At 50.5% G+C, this 17,598-nt stretch overlaps 3 protein-coding genes and 1 long non-coding RNA gene across 6 annotated transcripts; 2 read left to right on the top strand and 2 right to left on the bottom strand.

Moving 5' to 3' along the window:
• Nucleotides 1–476: 476 nt before the first annotated feature.
• On the bottom strand, nt 477–4,240 carry DNALI1 (dynein axonemal light intermediate chain 1). Its single transcript, XM_042793525.1, has 5 exons — nt 3,960–4,240; nt 3,703–3,872; nt 2,890–3,068; nt 2,439–2,603; nt 477–909 (listed from the first exon to the last, which is right to left on the bottom strand). Exons 1-5 carry the CDS (start codon nt 4,202–4,204, stop codon nt 874–876), a joined length of 795 nt encoding a protein of 264 aa, XP_042649459.1. The 5' UTR covers nt 4,205–4,240; the 3' UTR covers nt 477–873.
• Nucleotides 4,241–4,311: 71 nt separating this feature from the next.
• SNIP1 (Smad nuclear interacting protein 1) lies at nt 4,312–7,973 on the top strand. Its single transcript, XM_042793520.1, has 4 exons — nt 4,312–4,503; nt 4,599–4,695; nt 5,132–5,721; nt 6,384–7,973. Exons 1-4 carry the CDS (start codon nt 4,346–4,348, stop codon nt 6,646–6,648), a joined length of 1,110 nt encoding a protein of 369 aa, XP_042649454.1. The 5' UTR covers nt 4,312–4,345; the 3' UTR covers nt 6,649–7,973.
• Nucleotides 6,016–8,441, bottom strand: LOC122153498. The gene is made up of 2 exons (XR_006165418.1): nt 8,158–8,441; nt 6,016–6,267 (listed from the first exon to the last, which is right to left on the bottom strand). It is a non-coding gene; the product is annotated as an uncharacterized LOC122153498 (long non-coding RNA).
• Nucleotides 8,442–8,790: 349 nt separating this feature from the next.
• Nucleotides 8,791–16,321, top strand: MEAF6 (MYST/Esa1 associated factor 6). 3 transcript variants are annotated; one of them, XR_006165417.1, is made up of 8 exons: nt 8,791–8,923; nt 9,087–9,202; nt 9,284–9,371; nt 10,067–10,112; nt 10,765–10,957; nt 14,270–14,327; nt 14,960–14,993; nt 15,484–16,321. XR_006165417.1 is itself a non-coding variant. In XM_042793526.1 (8 exons), the coding sequence occupies exons 1-8, from the start codon at nt 8,828–8,830 to the stop codon at nt 15,490–15,492; spliced, it is 612 nt and encodes a 203-aa protein (XP_042649460.1). In that variant the 5' UTR covers nt 8,791–8,827; the 3' UTR covers nt 15,493–16,321. The 3 variants fall into 3 exon arrangements, 2 of the variants coding, with proteins under 2 accessions (XP_042649460.1, XP_042649461.1); XM_042793526.1 differs by lacking the exon at nt 14,270–14,327 and adding an exon at nt 14,137–14,166; XM_042793527.1 differs by lacking the exon at nt 14,270–14,327.
• The last annotated feature ends 1,277 nt before the right edge of the window (nt 16,322–17,598 follow it).

Genomic DNA, 17,598 nt, shown 5'->3' with positions numbered 1-17,598 from the left:
ACTCTTTGTTTCTGCATCATCTGAAAGTTCTTTATGCAGTTGGCGATCACGGTATTTCCACATCACCATCTAAGGCCAGTAAACACTGAATTGGCAAAATATATCCTGAAGTGTTATTCAGTGGCAGTGGTTTGGTGGGATTTTTTTGGCTTGTTTGTTTTTTTTTTTTCTGGAAGCTGGTTGTATGGAGTGTTTTATATGACTAAGGTGAATTGTCTTTCCCATGTCTGCTTGCTATGTATAACCAGCTAGTTGTACAGGTACCTCAACTAAAAATTAGATGTGCTTCCACTGAGAAGCGATGCTCGGGATGGTATCACAGCCCTCTGTTTCCTTAGGAATAACCATGCAGAGAGCTTTGGTATCGCTCATCCTAGGTTACTACCAACGGTTCTGACAGGGGCTTTTGATGTACAATTAACACCAACTTGCAGCTCCTCAAGGAAATACCCTCCAAAGAATTACTTGCAATTTGATTCTTAGTGAACACGACATCTGTTTATTGTAGACACTTCATATATTGCTTCTGAATTTTCTACATTTTCAAAGTAATAATGTTATAGATGCTAGCATATAAAAATGTTTATCAGTTTATTGCTTTGAAAGTCATCTAGCAAATTACCAACAAGCAAGTCCTAGACAGGTTCACTATTCAAGGAGCTGAATACTGAGACAGAACTGAAAGAGGGTGCAGTAATTAATGAAGCTCTTGAATTTCAACTCTTCAAGAGAAAAAAGAAAGAAAGAAATACAATTACGGTGCCTTCAGTTACCGGTAAGTGAAAACTCGAGATTGTTTTATGAAGACAAATCTTTGTCACTAATTGTAGACTTCTTGCTCTCTGAGCACTGCCTGGTGGACCACAAAAACATCTACTTACTTGGTGCAATGATGCTTTCAAGTTGGGCCTGAAAAACAAATGAGACAGTAAGTCAAATTAGATTCAACTTAAAAAGTAAACCCGCGTTGCCGTAAAGTGATAAATTGCCTGTTAGATATTCAAAGCGAGGAGCTGAGGGATGCTGCAATACTTAAAGGGAAGTAAGCCAGGGTTTTTTTTTTCCCTAGATACTCCATTCCTTACTACATGTTTTATAAATTAGCTTTTCATTCTTGGCATACACACTTTTTGCATTCTGAGAAGAAAAGAGCTGGCCTTGGTTCCATACAATGAAAGACTCATTTTATAATGTAAAGTACTGAAAAGGAAATTAAATAAAAGCTGTTGAAACAGTGGTCTGAATTCTCTGATTTCAGGCTGGACTGTGTTAGCTAAATTAAATATTTGGCTCTCTAGCGTTTGGAACACAAACTCTGACTCGGGGACAAAAGTAGCTGGGAACAGCAAGTTTTTCAGTTACTGAGACAACTTGACGCCCAATTAGTAGATTGATCGGAGAGCTACCCCTGCTCGGGGAGCGTGTAGTGCATGAAGCTTCCAGGACTCTTAAACTGTCCTCTTCCTAGAGCTGCCACCGAAATAATCTACAACAGTGACACACACAGAGCTGTTAGAATACTTCTACTTCGAGGAAGAAACATGGATTCAGTGGCAGCACATACTTGATCTAATGGGTATTACATTTTGTGCCCTAAAAAAATGTCAAGCTGGCCTGATGACATCAATGGTTTAGAAAGGAGAAATGTAGGAACAGTGAAGGAAAGCAGCTCGGTGTAAAGGAAATGTTTTTAGCTGTAGCCAGAAACATTTAATGTTGTTTATGGTAACATTTTTTCTTTACTCAGAAGATGTGGGATTTTTTCCTTTCAAAAGCAAAGTAATGAGCAGAAGCTCTGTTTTCAGCAAGGCAGCATGCATAAAATTACTTCTGTAATTATGCAGTCTCTACTGTGCAAGTACCCAATTGTTCCTGTTGGGGAATATTAAATGGTGTTTCTTGTTATCAGGGAGTCAACTTGGATGGCCAACAGCAAAGAAACAAAACACCTTAATTTGCCTTCATCAGATTTTCTATTTTGCAGTGGAGAAAGGGTGCTAACTATTACAACCTTACAGTCAAGCTAGGCAGAAATAGATTCCTGGGGTATCAGTCAAGTTTGAAGCCTCAGCGTTTGGGGTTCAGCTGCACGTGTCTGCTCTTCTCCAGCTGACACTAACAATTTATCATTTTCTGAACAAATTATGATCTCTCCCCCTGGCAAATGTGTGTGTGACTAGAATTCAGTTCATCTGACCTGCTGTTTGCATCATCGGGTTTACTAGTAAAGACCAACTGCTGACTGAGCAAGGATGCAAAGGATGCAAAAGCACTATTTTCCCATTTCCTTGAGAATTTAAAGGAAATGGAACATAAATACAAATGCATCATAAATTTAACACTTCTAAAAGTATAAGGAGAAAGTTATCTTTATATATTTCCAATTACAAAATGAGAAATTTCACCATTACTATTTGGAATTGTGTTTTTTCACTAACCTTCAGCTGTTGATTTGTCCGTTTCAGGAACTGAACTTCTTCAGTGTGTTTCTTTTCTTCTATCTGCTGCCTTTCACTTTCACGTCTTTCAATAGCTGCACACTTAGCTTTCTGTTCACTCACTTGTCTTTCCAGCTCCCGCTTTTCCTCTTCTAGCTCTGCAATCTTGGAAAAGAGTACAGATCTCTCAAGTTTTGTTTGTTAATAATCAATTTTCAGTTAAGACGGGACAGAGTAGTATGTTGTACAGTCTTTCAAGTGTTCCAGACACAATAGCACATAACTTGCGAAGTGCAATTAAGCCCTGGGAAAAGAGCAAGGGAGTATTTTGCTGATCTTTGCTGCCGCCCGGTGGAAACAGAAATAACTGGTTTTGGAGAAACGATTATCTGTAATCTTACGCTGTGCCATGTGCAGAGAAGTACGTTACGGGGTTAACAGCCCAACTTACTCTTTTTTCCATGTCAGATTTTCCTTCCTCAGCTTGTAGTGCCTTCCGCATGCCAAACGCAACACTGCTCTCATACAGTGTCTGGTAAGCTGCAATCGTCATTTGGATTTCATCCCTGACTCGAAGCAGCAGCAGTCCTCGCTCTGCACAGTTAATTGTAACTTCACGGATCAGTTCATCTTTAAAGAAAGGGCACAACAGTCTCGTTAGAGTAGCTACTGTATGTTTTTCTGGAAATGGGGGATGCACGCAGGGTCCAGAGCTTGTTGTCTTTTACCTATTCTCTGCACCGCAAAAGCAATGTGGGTTTTTCTTGGTACATTAAAGCTCTAGCATCATGTGTTAGCAAATAAAAGCAGAGTGCTGGTATAGAACCTGTGGTAACAGCTGCACTAGTGATTCACTAACACTGCGACAGCAAACATTTAAAAACTTGTCATGATTTTTTGCCGTTACCAGGAAGCCTCCGGAAGAATCCTGCTCCAACCCCTGGCCCTCTGGTGCGTTCTCGGGGACCGGCACCGCAGCGCCAGAGTGTGTACGAGTGCTTAACAGTCACAGAGGGGTTTAAGTTATTTGAAATTAGCTGTTGGGGTCGGCACAGCCAAGAGGAGTTTAAGCTTCTTTGCATCTTTGACCGCTAGATGTGTGTAGGCATCCCCTGACACAGTGTCGTTGGCGTCTCAGCTCTGCTGCTGTGTGGGGCCCCGTGCAGGGCGGGCGGCTGTGGGGCTGGGGGCCCCCTGCTCGGCGGGGCTGGGGGGCCCCTGCTCGGCGGGGCTGGGGGCCGGGGGCCGCCCCCCGGGCACTGACCGAAGCACTGGCCGTACAGCTCCCGCCGCACCGGGCACAGGCCGGTCTCCCGCGCCTGCCGCTGCTGCAGCCGCAGGTCCAGCTGCTCCTGGAGGTGCACGACGTCCAGGCGGGTGCTGGGCGCGCTGGACACCTCCTGCACCCACCGCTGGTTCTCCTCCTCCCACTCCCTGCCGCGACAAGCACCGCCCGTTACCGGGCGCTCCGCGGGGGAGGGGGGGGGGGGGGGGGGTACGGGGGGGCCCGGTCCCGCTCACCGCGGCGGCAGGATGGCGTTCAGGAGCTCCTGCGGCTGCCGAGCGCACTCGGCGGCGGCTGCCGGGCGGGGCGGCGGCGGGGGGGTCGCCTTCAGCGGGCGGGCCTGCGGGGAGACAGCGGGGCGCGGGGGGCCCCCCCCGCCCCGTTCCCCCCCGCCCCTCACCACCGGGGAGCGCTTCTCGGCGCGGCGGCTGACGAGCACCGGCGGGTTGTACCGCAGCAGCGAGTCCGGCGGCGGGATCATGGCGGCCGCGGTCGTTATGGCGACGGCGGCGGCGCGCATGCGCGCTCCGGGGAGCGGGGAGGAGGCGGCGACGGAAGCGGAAGCGCTTCCGGGCGGGGGCCGGAAGCGGCGCGCGCTCCCTTTGTGGCGGCCGGCGGCGCCATGGAGGCGGCGGGCGGGCGGCGGCGGCGGCGGGCGGAGGCGGCCAGGCCGGCCGTGAAGGCCGAAAAGAGGAGCCCCCGGCGCTCCGCCTCCCGCTCGGCGCGGGGCAGCCAGTCGCCGCCGGCCGAGGAGCGGCGGGGCCGCGGCAGGAGCAGCAGGTAGGGCCGCCCCGGCGGGTGCGGGCCCCGCGCCCCCCCGCCGCCCCGCGCCTCACCCCTCCCTCCCTCCCTCCCTCCTCCCGCTGTTTTCGAAGGTCGCCCAAGAGGAAGAGCAAGTCCGGGCGGAGGAGCCGGTCCCCCCGCGGCAGGAGGAGCCGCAGCCCGCACCACAACGCCGTGAAAGTGAAGCAGGTAAACGGCGCTGCCGGCAGCAGCGGGGCCCAGCGCGCTCCCCGGGCCCGCGCCGCCTACGAAAACCGGCTCCTCGCCCGGCTGCTCTTTGCTTTCGGTCCCGGCAGCGCGGCGTGGTAGCAAAAGGCGGGTCTCGGCAGCCCGACGGCTCTTGCTGCCCGCCTCAGGCTTTGCCGGCAGCGGCTGCGTGTTGCCCACAGCCCTGGCCGCTCGCTGCCCGGCCCCACCGGCTCTCGGGGCGTCCCCGGATCTCGCTTTATTCGGTGCAGGTTGTAGGAATCTAGAGAGCCTGGCAAGGAAATAAGTTCTTCTTGCTTGGCACTCAGGCTGCGTGTGTTCCACGCGCAGGAGCGTGATGTTCATCAGCGCTGCCGCGGAGTCACGGCTCCTTCATTCTAATTCAGAGTACGTCACGATGAGCGATTCTTCGTTACAGGAGCGAGACGATCATTGTCGTAGAGGAAACGAGGAGCGAAAGCAGAGGTACCCATCAGAACAGGAACACAAGAGAGAGAGAAGCAGTGACAGAGACAGGCACAGAGAGCACTCGGACAGAAGGAAGAACCCAAACGAAAGGCCCGGAGTTCGGGGCCATGAGCGAGAGAGGGATGTTCAGAACATCCGTGAGCAGCAAGCAGAGAGGGAGTTCTACAACGAGAGGAGACGAGAGCATCGACAAAATAACGAAGGCAGCGGTGCTGACCAGAATCCAGAACTCGGGCAGTCTGATAACAAACCCAAAGAAAAAGCTGCTGTAAACAAAGAGAAGCCGAGCTTTGAACTGTCTGGCGCGCTTCTAGAGGATACCAACACGTTCCGAGGTGTGGTGATTAAGTACAGCGAGCCCCCGGAGGCTCGCATTCCGAAGAAGCGATGGCGCCTCTATCCTTTCAAAAACGATGAGTTTCTCCCAGTGATGTATATCCACAGGCAGAGTGCTTATCTTCTGGGCAGGCACCGCAGAATCGCGGATATTCCGATTGACCATCCCTCCTGCTCAAAGCAGCATGCTGTGTTCCAGTACCGGTAAGTATTGGGCTGCCTGCTGGTGGAACGGGAATGTTCAGGAGCTTCTGAAGCAAACAAACAAACAAGCAGCAAAACCTGGATGTGCACAGTTCAGAGTTACGAGTTTGCTGTAAGTACATTAGAGAGAGATGGAATTTATGTTTGACTGCTGCATGTCATCCTAGCAGTAATCAAAAATATCTGTAATTCCTCTCATTTAACCACAAGCAGCATTTCAGTAAGACAAATAACACAGCAGGTGTAAACACAGAACTGTGTGTATATCTGAATTAGAATAAACCGTAGGTGTAATTGGCAGTAAAAGTATTTCAGGGAGAGTTTTTATTCATTTGGTCTTTCACAACAAAGTCTGCCGATCTCCTCTGAAGCAGCAGGGGTTGCCTGCTGCTGGAGACAAAGATGCTCTCTTAGGGAACGGCCATCTGTTCTGTTGTAGGAATTGCTGTGCTGTACCATCAGAAGTTTTAGAAGGTGATGCAGTCTGTCAGAATCTGCTCGGTCTCGCGCAGTTTCTCATTGCTCTCATCAGACTTGCTCGGATCTCTGCAAGAGCAGATAACGCTGAGCTGCGCTGGGGCTCGTCCTGCAAACCCACCTGCTCCTGGAGCGCGTTTCCTGTCTCGCTGTTGTGACTGACTGGGTGCTTTTTGTTTTGCCAGGCTTGTGGAGTACACCCGTGCCGATGGCACCGTTGGCCGCAGAGTCAGGCCCTACATAATCGACCTGGGCTCCGGGAACGGCACTTTTCTAAACAACCAGCGGATTGAGCCTCAGCGTTACTATGAACTGAAGGAAAAGGATGTACTGAAGTTTGGGTTCAGTAGCAGGGAATATGTTCTTCTCCATGAATCTTCAGATAAATCTGAGGCCAACACAAAGGACGATGATGATGATGAGGAGAAGGAGGAAGAGTCTGACAGTTAACAGATGAGGAGGAAATTGGGGAGGGGGGGGGGGCGGGGGGGGGGAGCAGGGGAGCGAAATTCTTTGCAGTTGACCATGCATTGGGATGTAAACATTGGAGCATCGCAGCACTGATGCCTCTTACTGCCTTAAAGTCCTTTTTCTGTTGCTGATCTGTTCTTGTTTATTTTGAGGGACTTCACTGATTGTTCATCTTTGATAGTTTTGCATATCAGGAAGTACAGCTTTTTTATTATTATTACTGCATTTTTTTTGTCCCACAAGCAAAAGAGCACCTGGATGCAAAAGCTCTGATGCTGGAAATATTCAACAAATGTTGAAAGACTGTCCTCTTCTAGGAACTGATGTAAAACACAGCTGGCATATTTAAAATTTTTTTTATTAACTGTTTTCTCATAGCCCTTTGAAAATGCTACTTAACTGAATTATTAGTTAGAAAGTAACCCAATGCATTTTGTAACACATCTTGTTTAGTGGAGTTTGCCAAATTCTTTTGCCTGTCAGGAGTTCTGGACAGGAGAATTTACCAGGCTTGCTACTAAAAGGGCGGAAATGTTGCAACGCCCCTCTTGTATTTTGTTATGGTTTGGGTCCTTAGCTTGCCCTGTGATACCTTTCGGGGGGGCTTTTCACTGCATACACACACTACCCAAAACCGGCAAGGTCATCCGAAATAGAAATTAAAAGCTTCCTGGGATTTTAGGTGACAATACTGTGATTTGGGGGCTGAGGTCTAGGTCAGTGTTGCAACACGCGATGCCGAAACCGTCACTGGATGTTGAGTGTCCGGGTCTAGAGCCGGGGCCTTTGTTGCTGGTGCCACCCCTGCCCCATGGTTTTGTTTGTATTCCGCATAAATACTTTCTATGCGGCGACATGTTTTAACCAGAGTTTGCACTATTTAAGTTTTCTTTTTATAAAAAAATTATACAAGTACCTTGTTTAAAATAGTCTTCTCCCCTGTAAAAGAAAATGCTTTAGGAAGAGAAAAAACAATTCCACTCACTGAAAGTACTTGCATCTTGTGTATTTTTGGATGTCTTCTCCCCACTGCTTTATGGTATAAGAAATGTATATTTTCCACACTGTTTACTAATTCGCTTGGATGTTTGTTCTGTGGTCACAAGCTACTCCTACCTGCTGTGTATATACCTTGTGTATACAAGTGTTGCGTATTGTATACACAGGCTAGAACATTTATGGTGTAAATACGGGGCACTGCCATAGGTTTTCAAACAGTGGGTAGAATGAGTTTTGACTAGGAGGATCTCCTTTATATATACTCTAGGGGTTTTTAAATAAAGAATTTGTAAATTTAGCCCTAATTACTTTTAAGCTGTAATATTTCTCTAATGTCCTTTTTTTTTTTTTTTAATCCCTTGATCTTCCTTGGAATAGATGAACTGTCAGTACTCATGTCAGTATTAAGGGCACCAACTAAGTTTAGAAATCAGTAAGCACGCCTGCTGTACTCGAGGGGCCGCACCGCTGTGCCCGGACCCGTCTTACCTGCGGGGCGCAGGCGCTTGGGCCGTGCCCGGGCTCTTTGTCCCCGCCGGCTTCGCGCTCAGAAAGGCGAAATCACGGTGTGGTTTAAGCCGGGGATGATCCGGATCGTGAAGGGGCAAGCTGGCCCAAGTCCCACTTGCTGCAGCGGCCCTTGGCGTCTGGGAGCAGCCGGAACCCGGCTCCGGCAGGTTGGTTGGATTAGACAAGCGCGGACGAGGCGAGCGGAGCGGAGCGGAGCGCGGGGCGGGGGGGCGGAGAGCGGGGGAAGGGGCCGTGCCCGGGGAGCCCCGGGGGCCGGCGGGGCGGGGGGCCGCGGCCTGCGGGAGCGCGGCCCCGGGAGCGGGCACCGGCCCCGGGAGCGGGCACCGGCCCCGGGAGCGGGCACCGGCCCCCGCCCCGGGAGCGGGCACCGGCCCCGGGAACGGGCTGCGCCCGCTGTGCGACTTCACCCGCTCGGAGCCGCCGCCTCCCCCCCCGTCCCCCCCCGCCTCCCCCGCCCCATCTGCCGCGTTTCGCCCGCAGGGTCGGTGCCGCGGGCGCCCCGAGCGATGCCCGGCGGGGCCGGGCGGGCGGAATGGGGCCGGGCCGGGCTCGGCGCTGCCCCCGGCGGCCTCTCCCGGCAGCGCAGCCGCCGCCCCGCCCCGCCCGGCCCGCGCAGGCCGCCGCCGCCATGGCCGCGCTGCACGCCAAGGCCGGCGGCCCCCCGCAGATCCCCGACACCCGCCGGGAGCTGGCGGAGCTGGTGAAGCGCAAGCAGGAGCTGGCGGTGAGCGCCGGGGCCGGGGCCGCGGGGCGGGCGGCGGGGCCGGGGCCGCGGGGCCTGGGCCGCGGGGCGGGCGGCGGGGCCGGGCGGGCGGCGGGGCCTGGGCCGCGGGGCGGGCGGCGGGGCCGGGCCCGGGCCCGCTCCATGCGCTGCCTGTGCCCGGCAGGAGACGCTGGCCAACCTGGAGCGGCAGATCTACGCCTTCGAGGGCAGCTACCTGGAGGACACGCAGATGTACGGGAACATCATCCGCGGCTGGGACCGGTACCTCACCAACCAGAAGTGAGTCCCGGCGGCCCGGCCCGCCCCTCCCGCCCGGCACGGCCCGCCGGGCCCCCGCGATGCTGGTTCTCCCTGTTTCAGGAACTCCAACAGCAAAAACGACCGGAGGAACCGCAAGTTCAAGGAGGCCGAGAGGCTTTTTAGCAAGTCCTCGGTCACCTCGGCAGCGGTGAGTGCCGGGCCGGGCCCCGCCGGGGCAGAACAGACGCCCCTGTCCCCCGTCCCCCTGTCCTCCGTCCCCCCACCCCCTGTCCCCCGTCCCCCTATCCCCCGTCCCCCCATCCCCTATCCCCCATCCCCTGTCCCCCGTCCCCCCATCCCCTGTCCCCCGTCCCCACTCCCCGTCCCCCATCCCCCCGTCCCCCATCCCCTGTCCCCCATCCCCCCATCCCCTGTCCCCCGTCCCCCCATCCTCTGTCCCCACTCCCTGTCCCCCATCCCCACTCCCTGTCCCCCATCCCCAATCCCCATCCCTGTCCCTCTCCCCACCTCTTGGTGCTCCTCGGTGCAGCTGGTCCTGTGCTGGTCACCCAGGCTGTGACAGGGCCAGTTTTCTGTGTAAGCTCCTGTACCTGCCCCATCCCCCTCAACCCGAGCATCTTCATCCCCTTTTCCTGGTGCCCCGGGGGGTGACAGGGAGCCACAGTCAAGAACCGCCCGTGCTCCACGCTTGTCGCTGCCGTCTGTGCCTTTATCTTTTTGCTCCTAACCCCCTTCTGCCGCGCCGTGCGGGTGCAAGGTCATAAGCTCTTCCAAGCCACGGCCTGATGTGTCTTTCTCTGGGAGGTGATCTCAGTGTTTCTGAGCACCTGAAAGGCGGTAAGTGAATTGTTGCTTTCATTAACATCCCTTTTGGTTTTCCAGGCGGTCAGTGCATTAGCTGGAGTTCAGGACCAGCTCATTGAGAAGCGTAAGTCACTTTTTAATTTCTGTCAGAATTTGGAAAGAATTACCCTTTCCCGCACCGCTCGGGCGTGTCTGCAGTTGCCTGGCTCCCTGCTGCACGTGCCGCTGCCCGCAGCGCTCCCCGTCCAGGGACCTGCAGCTGCCCTCAGCCCGGCGCCTGGGCGCTCCCAGCACAGCCTCTGGCACGAGTCAGCAGCGAGGGGCACTGTGAGACACAGCAGTGAAGTTGAGCTTCCTTTCTTGAGTGAACTTTTATGCTCAGCAAGGGTTTATTGTGCATAAAACTTATCTGAATGGGTTTGGCGCTCTTTGGAGAAGGTTAGAAGAGCTGAAGCAACGCGTTGCTGTGTGTGTGTCCATCGTTTTTTAAATGCAAATGACGTAATCTTTTAAAAGGATTTTTTTAGATGGTTTTGTAGTCAATACCAGATCTGTTGCAATTCTAGTGTGCTTCAGTTGCTGAGGGGGTGGCTTGCTGTCCTTCAGAAATATTTTTCAGGTTCTCTGATTAACCTCCTGGCCGTAAGGCTCGGCGTGTCTCTGCTGCCCCGTCTGCTCTTGCTGGGGGTCGCGTCTTCCACGCGGGGCTTTGCCAGGGCAGCCGGGGGTGTGAGCGGGGAGGTAACGCTCGTGCTCGGCTCTTTGTCGTGCCCCAGGGGAGCCAGGCAGCGGCACAGAAAGCGACACTTCTCCAGACTTTCACAATCAGGAGAATGAGCCCAGCCAGGAGGATGCTGAAGAGCTGGATGGGTCTGTGCAGGGGGTGAAACCCCAGAAAGCTGCTTCCTCTACTTCTTCTGGGAGCCACCACAGCAGCCACAAAAAACGGAAGAACAAAAATCGACACAGGTTAGTGGTACCAGCAGCCTTCTTGTCGTGCCTTCTGAATGGTTGGCTGTTGTTGAATTTACTTTATTACGTGAAAGGAAGTAGTAACTTGCTAGAATAATGGGCAGCTCAGGTCATTTGCTTTGGTAATTTTTATGGTTTTTATTTGTATGCCTCCTGTAGTGTTTGCTGGGACCCCACTGTATCACGGAGGGGAAAGCTGGAGAAGTTAAGCAGCACAGGGTACTAACTCCCGCTCTGGCACAGCTGTGCTTCTCACCAGGGTTTTTCAGTTCTCCTGTCTGCCCGGGAGGGTAGAGCTCTCTTCCTCCCAGGAGAGGAAGATTGCAGTCCTGGCCTCCTGTGCTTGCTTCTTGGTCTTTGCAGAACCAAGTAGGATAGGAATGTCAGTACCTTCTTTGGAGAAGGAAGGTGAAGAAGCAAATAGGAATGTTTTGAGGCTTGTAGTCACTAAGATTACCTTCACTAAGATTTTATTTCCACTCCAAGCCCTTTCAGCTGTCAAGTCCCAAACCAAGACTCTTGATTATGACATATGAGAGTTGCTTTGTCACGTTAACCTCAAAGTGCTTGTTATTAAACTGACCTGAAATTCATGTGAAACAAAGCTTTCCTGAACTCCTTGTGGTTGAATTTAGATGACCAGTTCTGCCCCTTAAGGTGTGCCCCCGAGGCGTGGTGCAGCGTGGTGGGCTGATGGCTCCAAAACCCGAAATAAAGCCCCTGCCTCCCCGCGCTGCTCTCCACGGGCCGACGTCACCTGCTGCTGAACCGTGCCTGGGTGCCCCTCAGCAGAGCTAGCCCAGGGCTTTCTCCAGAGTCTGGCAGTGCGCTGTGGAGCCAGGCCCTGCGGGGAAAACCCACTGAAACCCATGCTCTTGGGAAGAGGAGACACTGGCGGCAGACCTGCACCTCTCTGGAGATGATTGCTGGAACCGGTACCTGAAGACTGTTAGAAGTAAAGGAGCTTTTAAAAATCATGTGTTGCTAACTCTGAGCTTGTTGGGTTTGTGTCTGGGAGGGCTTTCCTCTGTAAGGGACCCTCCCATACAATTACAAGAAAGAAATCTTCTAAAGAAAAGTGGTAAAAATTTTCAAAGATTGCAGGGGGAAGGTTGGTTAGGGAGATACGGAGGTAGGTATAGTGCTTGAAAAATGTTTAACTGCCTTTTCTCCTTCATTAGGTTTTGAGTCATTAGCATGTCTTTAATACTTAGATCAGAATCTTTTCCCTACAGCAGTCTTAATTGGGCAAACATCCTAAAGTGCTGGATGTCCCTTTGGCTCCTCATGAGCTGAGAACCCAAAGCAGTTCAAAACTCTTTTTACCTGTAGACAGTTGGAGAGAAGTTGAGGAATAACACGAGAAACTACATCTGTTGACAAGTTCAGAGAAACGAATCTGTAAAATTGAAATACAGCTTCAGAAAATTGCTATTTCAAACAAAATTTATAAAATACTCTACTAAGCACTTACACGGACAGCAAACCAATCCACTGCAGACACCATGGGGTGCAATACAAATGCTGTAAATATTATAAATTCTTTTGCTCCGTTACATAACTCGAACTTTAGCGACAGGAGTTAGGAAGAAACTGCCCTGCTGACAGGTTGTGTTGCTTTGGGGTTTCTTCTACATTCCTTCCACTGAAGCAGCTGATGCTGGCTACTGTCGGGGACAGAATGTTGGACATGAGGAGCCCTGGTCTGACCTGGTATGGCAGTTCTTACCATCCTGAGAGACGTCAGACGCATCTACATTACGGAGAGGCTTAGTAAGTTAGTCGTTGACTACTTTGTGATGCTTAGCATGGCCAGATAGGTAATTAAAAGAAGAAGATAATTTTGTTTGTTTGTAATAAAAACTCTCTTAAAATGGTGATGGCCTTTGCTGACTCTCCCCTAAATTTTGGCAGAAAAGAGTATATCTAGGTTTAAAAAACCCCAGCGAAACAGTCCCAGTCTGTTCAGAGGATTGCTAAGTGCTTGAAAATGCATTGCAGCCCAGAGTGCTCTCTCAGAAGAGACTTGAGTGTCTGTTTCTTGAGTGTCATGGAATGAAAAAGAGGAAAATACAAAGAAATACCGGTGTTTCTTTTTGTTCAGAAGCTCCTCCAGCTGCCAGCGTAGGCCTGAGTTCTGGTGACCTGTTCCTGAGGAACTGGGAGGTGTTGGGAACAGGCACCCTGGGATTTTCTGCTCTGTCTGCCACCGGGAGCAGTGTGGGAAGTTGCATTCAGACTGGGCAGAGCTGGAGTGAATAGGCAGTTTAGCTTGGACCAGTTCAGAACAGGGAATCAGATGGAGCTTACAGTGTCTCGTGAAGTCATCCTCCGTTCCCTCCGAGACCACGAGAAGGCCGAGATGATTATTCTCTGTGTGCTCAGCAGTTTTCATGGCTGAAAAGTATTTCAGGAGAAAACGGTGCTGTTTCCTCTTAGAGATTCAGTGCTGAAAAGCTGCTAAGTTACAGCTGACTGGATAAGTCCTTTCCAACAAGCAGTTGTTAGCTTTGGGGCAGGACTGTTTCTAGAGACAGTGCTGTGGAATCCGTGCGGATGCCGAGGTGAGGGGTGGGAATGTCACCAAACTGTAATTAGCTTTGGCCAAATGACCGTGTTCTCTTTCTAGCTCTCTAAAGGAAGCGAGTGCAAGAGGATGCGTGTATGCCTGTGCATTATGAGAATATTTGAATGCAAAGTTGGCCACTCAGTTCTGTGTCGTCTCCACCTCTGCCTGAACAAGCTTTGCTTTGCTGTCATGATCTAGACAAAGCTGCTGCTTCCTGACCACCCGCTCGTTTGGTTTTGCAAGCAGATCAGTTTTTCTCTTTGCCTGTGAGCTAGTGTGCACTCTCACATACCTGATAGCTTCCTTTTCCAGCACCTAAAATTCCCTCTGTAAAACCACTCTGCCTCTGTTCTAACACCTCTTTTTCCCGGAAATCCAGTTGGGGAGGGGGACTCTGGATTGCCAAATCTGGAGTGCTTTTTGTGCCCAATTCTGGTTAAGATATCTTAAGAACTTTATGGCATTTGAACACTGGCTTTATTATTTATTTTATTTTATTTTATTTTATTTTTTAGTAATCTCGCTAGGGTGGCTAATCAACTAATTTATTTAATTCATTAGTATATTAATTTCTATTGCTTTCTTCCTTTCAAATGCTGCCCCTCAGCCCGTCTGGCATGTTTGATTATGACTTTGAGTAAGTTTGACTTGAATTAGTACTTGTGCTGTGTTGTTAGTGTGTAGACACCAATGTGCCTTTTGAGACCTTTCTAACCCATAGTTTATCTGTTTAATTGTAGGTATGTATATTAGGTTAGGCTGGGAAGTTTTTTTTAAAAACAGAAAAGCGTGATGGAGGTAACATTTTATTTAATAACTTCAGCAAAATTAAATTAACTTCACTCTCCTTTACCTTTCTATTTCATTTTTAAATAGATAAACTTTTTAACTTAAAAACTTAGTCTAAAAACTGATTCTTCTGGCTTTGCTTCTTAAGGAGATTAGTGTAGACTTGGATATTTCCCTCTGGAAAAATGTAATGAACTCAGTACCTTTGACTCATATCATCCCTGTCATCTTAAACTCCTACCTCTATTCCAAGTAAACAACCATTACCACTATGTCTGAATAATTACCTGTGGCATAGTTACACATCTAACAAATTAACGTAGAGCATGCGTATTTAACCTTATTTCTTTATGCTGCATAACTTCCCTGTGATTTTTATTATGATCCTTTATTAACTCTCTTTTTGAGTGGACGGAATATACATTTTGTCAAATAATAAAGAATCCACTCTCCGTCTCTTTGCTGCTCTCTTGTCCAGTAACACTGGGACAGTGATTTGGCTCAGCCGAATTGAGAATGTGGTTTGAATTAACCAAATAGTCTTTGTTGTAGCCTGTGCCATATGCAGTAGCTGGTTCTTTGAACTCTAGTGTTGGTTTAATGTATTGAAATGGACATTTCTCTTATCTTTCCAACCACAGGATTGATCTCAAGTTAAACAAAAAGCCAAGAGCCGTAAGTATCAGTGCTCTGTCATTGTTTTCATTGCTCATCTGTAGACTTGAGTGGCTGACTGACTCCTAATCTTAAAAAGCCTCCCTCTGCTGTAATTTAAGTTCTTATTTTCATGGTTGAGGTATATCATGGTATGAAATAAGCATTGTCTTGCAGATTTAGCAGTAAATAAGCCCAGGTAGGTTTGTTATGAAGCTAGGTCACAGTTATGTCCTGTGCACATTTTATAAAAGAGCTGGTTTGCATCCTATTATCTTGTCAGGATCTGGAACATTAAAAGCAACTGGGTTTGGTTGATGCGTTCTTGAACTCAGGTTTTGAAGGGTCCTTTCTTTTGACTGTTTAGCTACAAGAAAAAAAAAAAATCTCTTTTTTGTTTTGCCTGCAACTAGTGGTATGTAGAAATGAGAGAAGACTGAGAATCCCAGCTCTGCAAGCAGAATTGAAGGTAGAAAGGTCTTAATGGGCCTGTCCTTTCCTTTCTCTGCAGGACTACTAGACTCATCGGTGCTGATGCTTCTGGGATTTAGGTCTACGTGAATCCCCACTGAGAAAAACGCCAGTCGACTGAATGAGCACGGTGGCAGCTCTCTGGCCAAGTGTCTGCAGTGGGAGTGGCTCACTCTAAAGAACTTAAATGGGGGGAGAAAATCTTGGACCGTGTACTTTGGATCATTTTTAAATCACCTGAGTTGCGGGAAGACTAAGGTGTAGTCATAGTAGTAGTCCTGAATTCCTGACTATTCTGTGCTTCCACCTCAGTTGAGAACTTCCTAAAATTGGCTGATCTTTCTGCTGCCACCCCTGTCATCTGCAAACCCATGGAGAGGTATTTCTTTTTCCACTGGAACTGGGGTATGATTCAGTATATCCCATCCGTGTTGTGAGACTTAGATTACTTTTGTTGCTAATACTTAGCTTTGTAGTTTTGTTTTTGGTTGGGGAGGGGTGTGTGTGTGTGTTTGTTTTGGTTTGGTTTTGTTTTTTTTTTAAACCAAAGTGTATAGTTAACAAGTTGACTTTTGGTTTCTGTGTTTTAATCCAAGTAGAGTGGAGGGTTCTTCATTTTGTGGAACAGCTCATTTTGATTTTTACTGAAGAAGGGAAGAAGGTGGTTAACCCTTTTCTCTAACTTTAATTTTAAACACCATCCCCTAAAATTTACGCAGTGCTTTTAGATGCAGGGAAGGCTGGAGCTCAAAGCCATCTTGCTCTTTGCTATCTTTGAGGTTGGGTGGATTCTCTTTTTAATACAAACTTCTGTCATTTGTACATAAACAATAAAGTTACATGTTTGTCTCTCTTCTCATGTTTTGTTCCGTCCGAAATTTGACTCCTGGTGCTTTTTATTCTCCACCTGCCTTATGAGGACTTTGCTGGAATTCTTCCGCTGTCTCACAGTGGCTGTTCCTTGTCTCGTAACCCTTAGGGGGTTTCCTTTGTGCTTTCCTTCCTCTGGGCGGCATAACACTGAGTACTTGAAAGGATTGCCAGGCACTGATCTCCAGCTGTGTTCAGCTAATCCTGCTTCAGGGTAGGACTGGGGTGTAAGTCGGTGTTTGCTGGTACTGGCAGAAGGCCCGCAGATGGGGGGTGAGCAGCCTGGGTCGCCACTGGGCCGGTACGCAGAGGGATGAGCGCTGGGTGCTGTCTCGGGGGCCAGGTCCAGGTACCCCTGCTGATGTTGAAACGCGCTTTGATTTTCTCAGGGCAGTAACTCGCCCTTGTTACCGGCGCTGTGATGCGTTTGCCTCTGCTTGAACGCTGCCCCGGGCCAGGGCCAGGGCCAGGGCAGGGCCGTGCCGCTCGCCTGGCAGCCCCCGGGGGGCACGGGCGGCCGTTCCCTCCCGCCGCACCTCTGCCTGCCTGGGGCCTGGGGTCTCGCTGCTCCCTCCAGGCAACCCAGGCAGTGCAGAGCGGGACCTAAGAGGGAAAACGAAGGGATAGGAGCAGAGTTCTCCCTTGTTCTGTTGTCTGGTTTGGGGATCCAGGCAGCTCTGTATTTGTTCGGGGTGGGAGCTGGCACTGCTGTAATGGCTTAATGGGAGAGTGGCAGAGCTGTCCTGCTTTGTTGTGTTTTGAGTTCCAGAGGTTAAATACAGGGAGCTGGAACATCTAGGAAACACCATAAACTTCTAAAAGGTCCTGCTTTTCCATACTTTGGGAAAAAGAAGTCACAGCTGGTGAGTTTTGAATACTTGGCCTTGGTACAAAAGCCACCACCTCCCCTCTCACCCTTTTGCTCTGTTAAAGGACACCAGTGGACGGAGCCACCCTGGCAGCCGGCCCCATGCCCTGGCAGCCTTTTGGGGCCGGCAGCTCTGTGACAGGCAGAAAAAGTAAGTGAAGGTATAAGCAGGGCGTTGGTAAGACGGGAGGGAGCCACATGTCCTGCCCTGCCCAGGCACCGCAGGACACAGGCCAGGACAGTGTGGTTCTGGCTGTGTTCCTGTGTCCCTGGATGCGGCTCCATCCCTCGGTGCCAGCCCAGCCCCGTCCTGCAGCCATCCCCCGGGAGCAGGAACCAGCCAGGAGGCAGCTCGGGGTGAGCCCAGAGCAGGTCACAGCCACCCCTCGCCCCAGGCCACCCCCAGGGCCGATCGGG

This window comes from Tyto alba, unplaced genomic scaffold (assembly GCF_018691265.1).
Source record: "Tyto alba isolate M040663 unplaced genomic scaffold, T.alba_DEE_v4.0 Super-Scaffold_20, whole genome shotgun sequence".
Lineage (NCBI taxonomy): Eukaryota > Metazoa > Chordata > Aves > Strigiformes > Tytonidae > Tyto > Tyto alba.
Note: the sequence above shows the minus strand (reverse complement) of the source record. Positions and strands in the feature narration are given on the sequence as shown.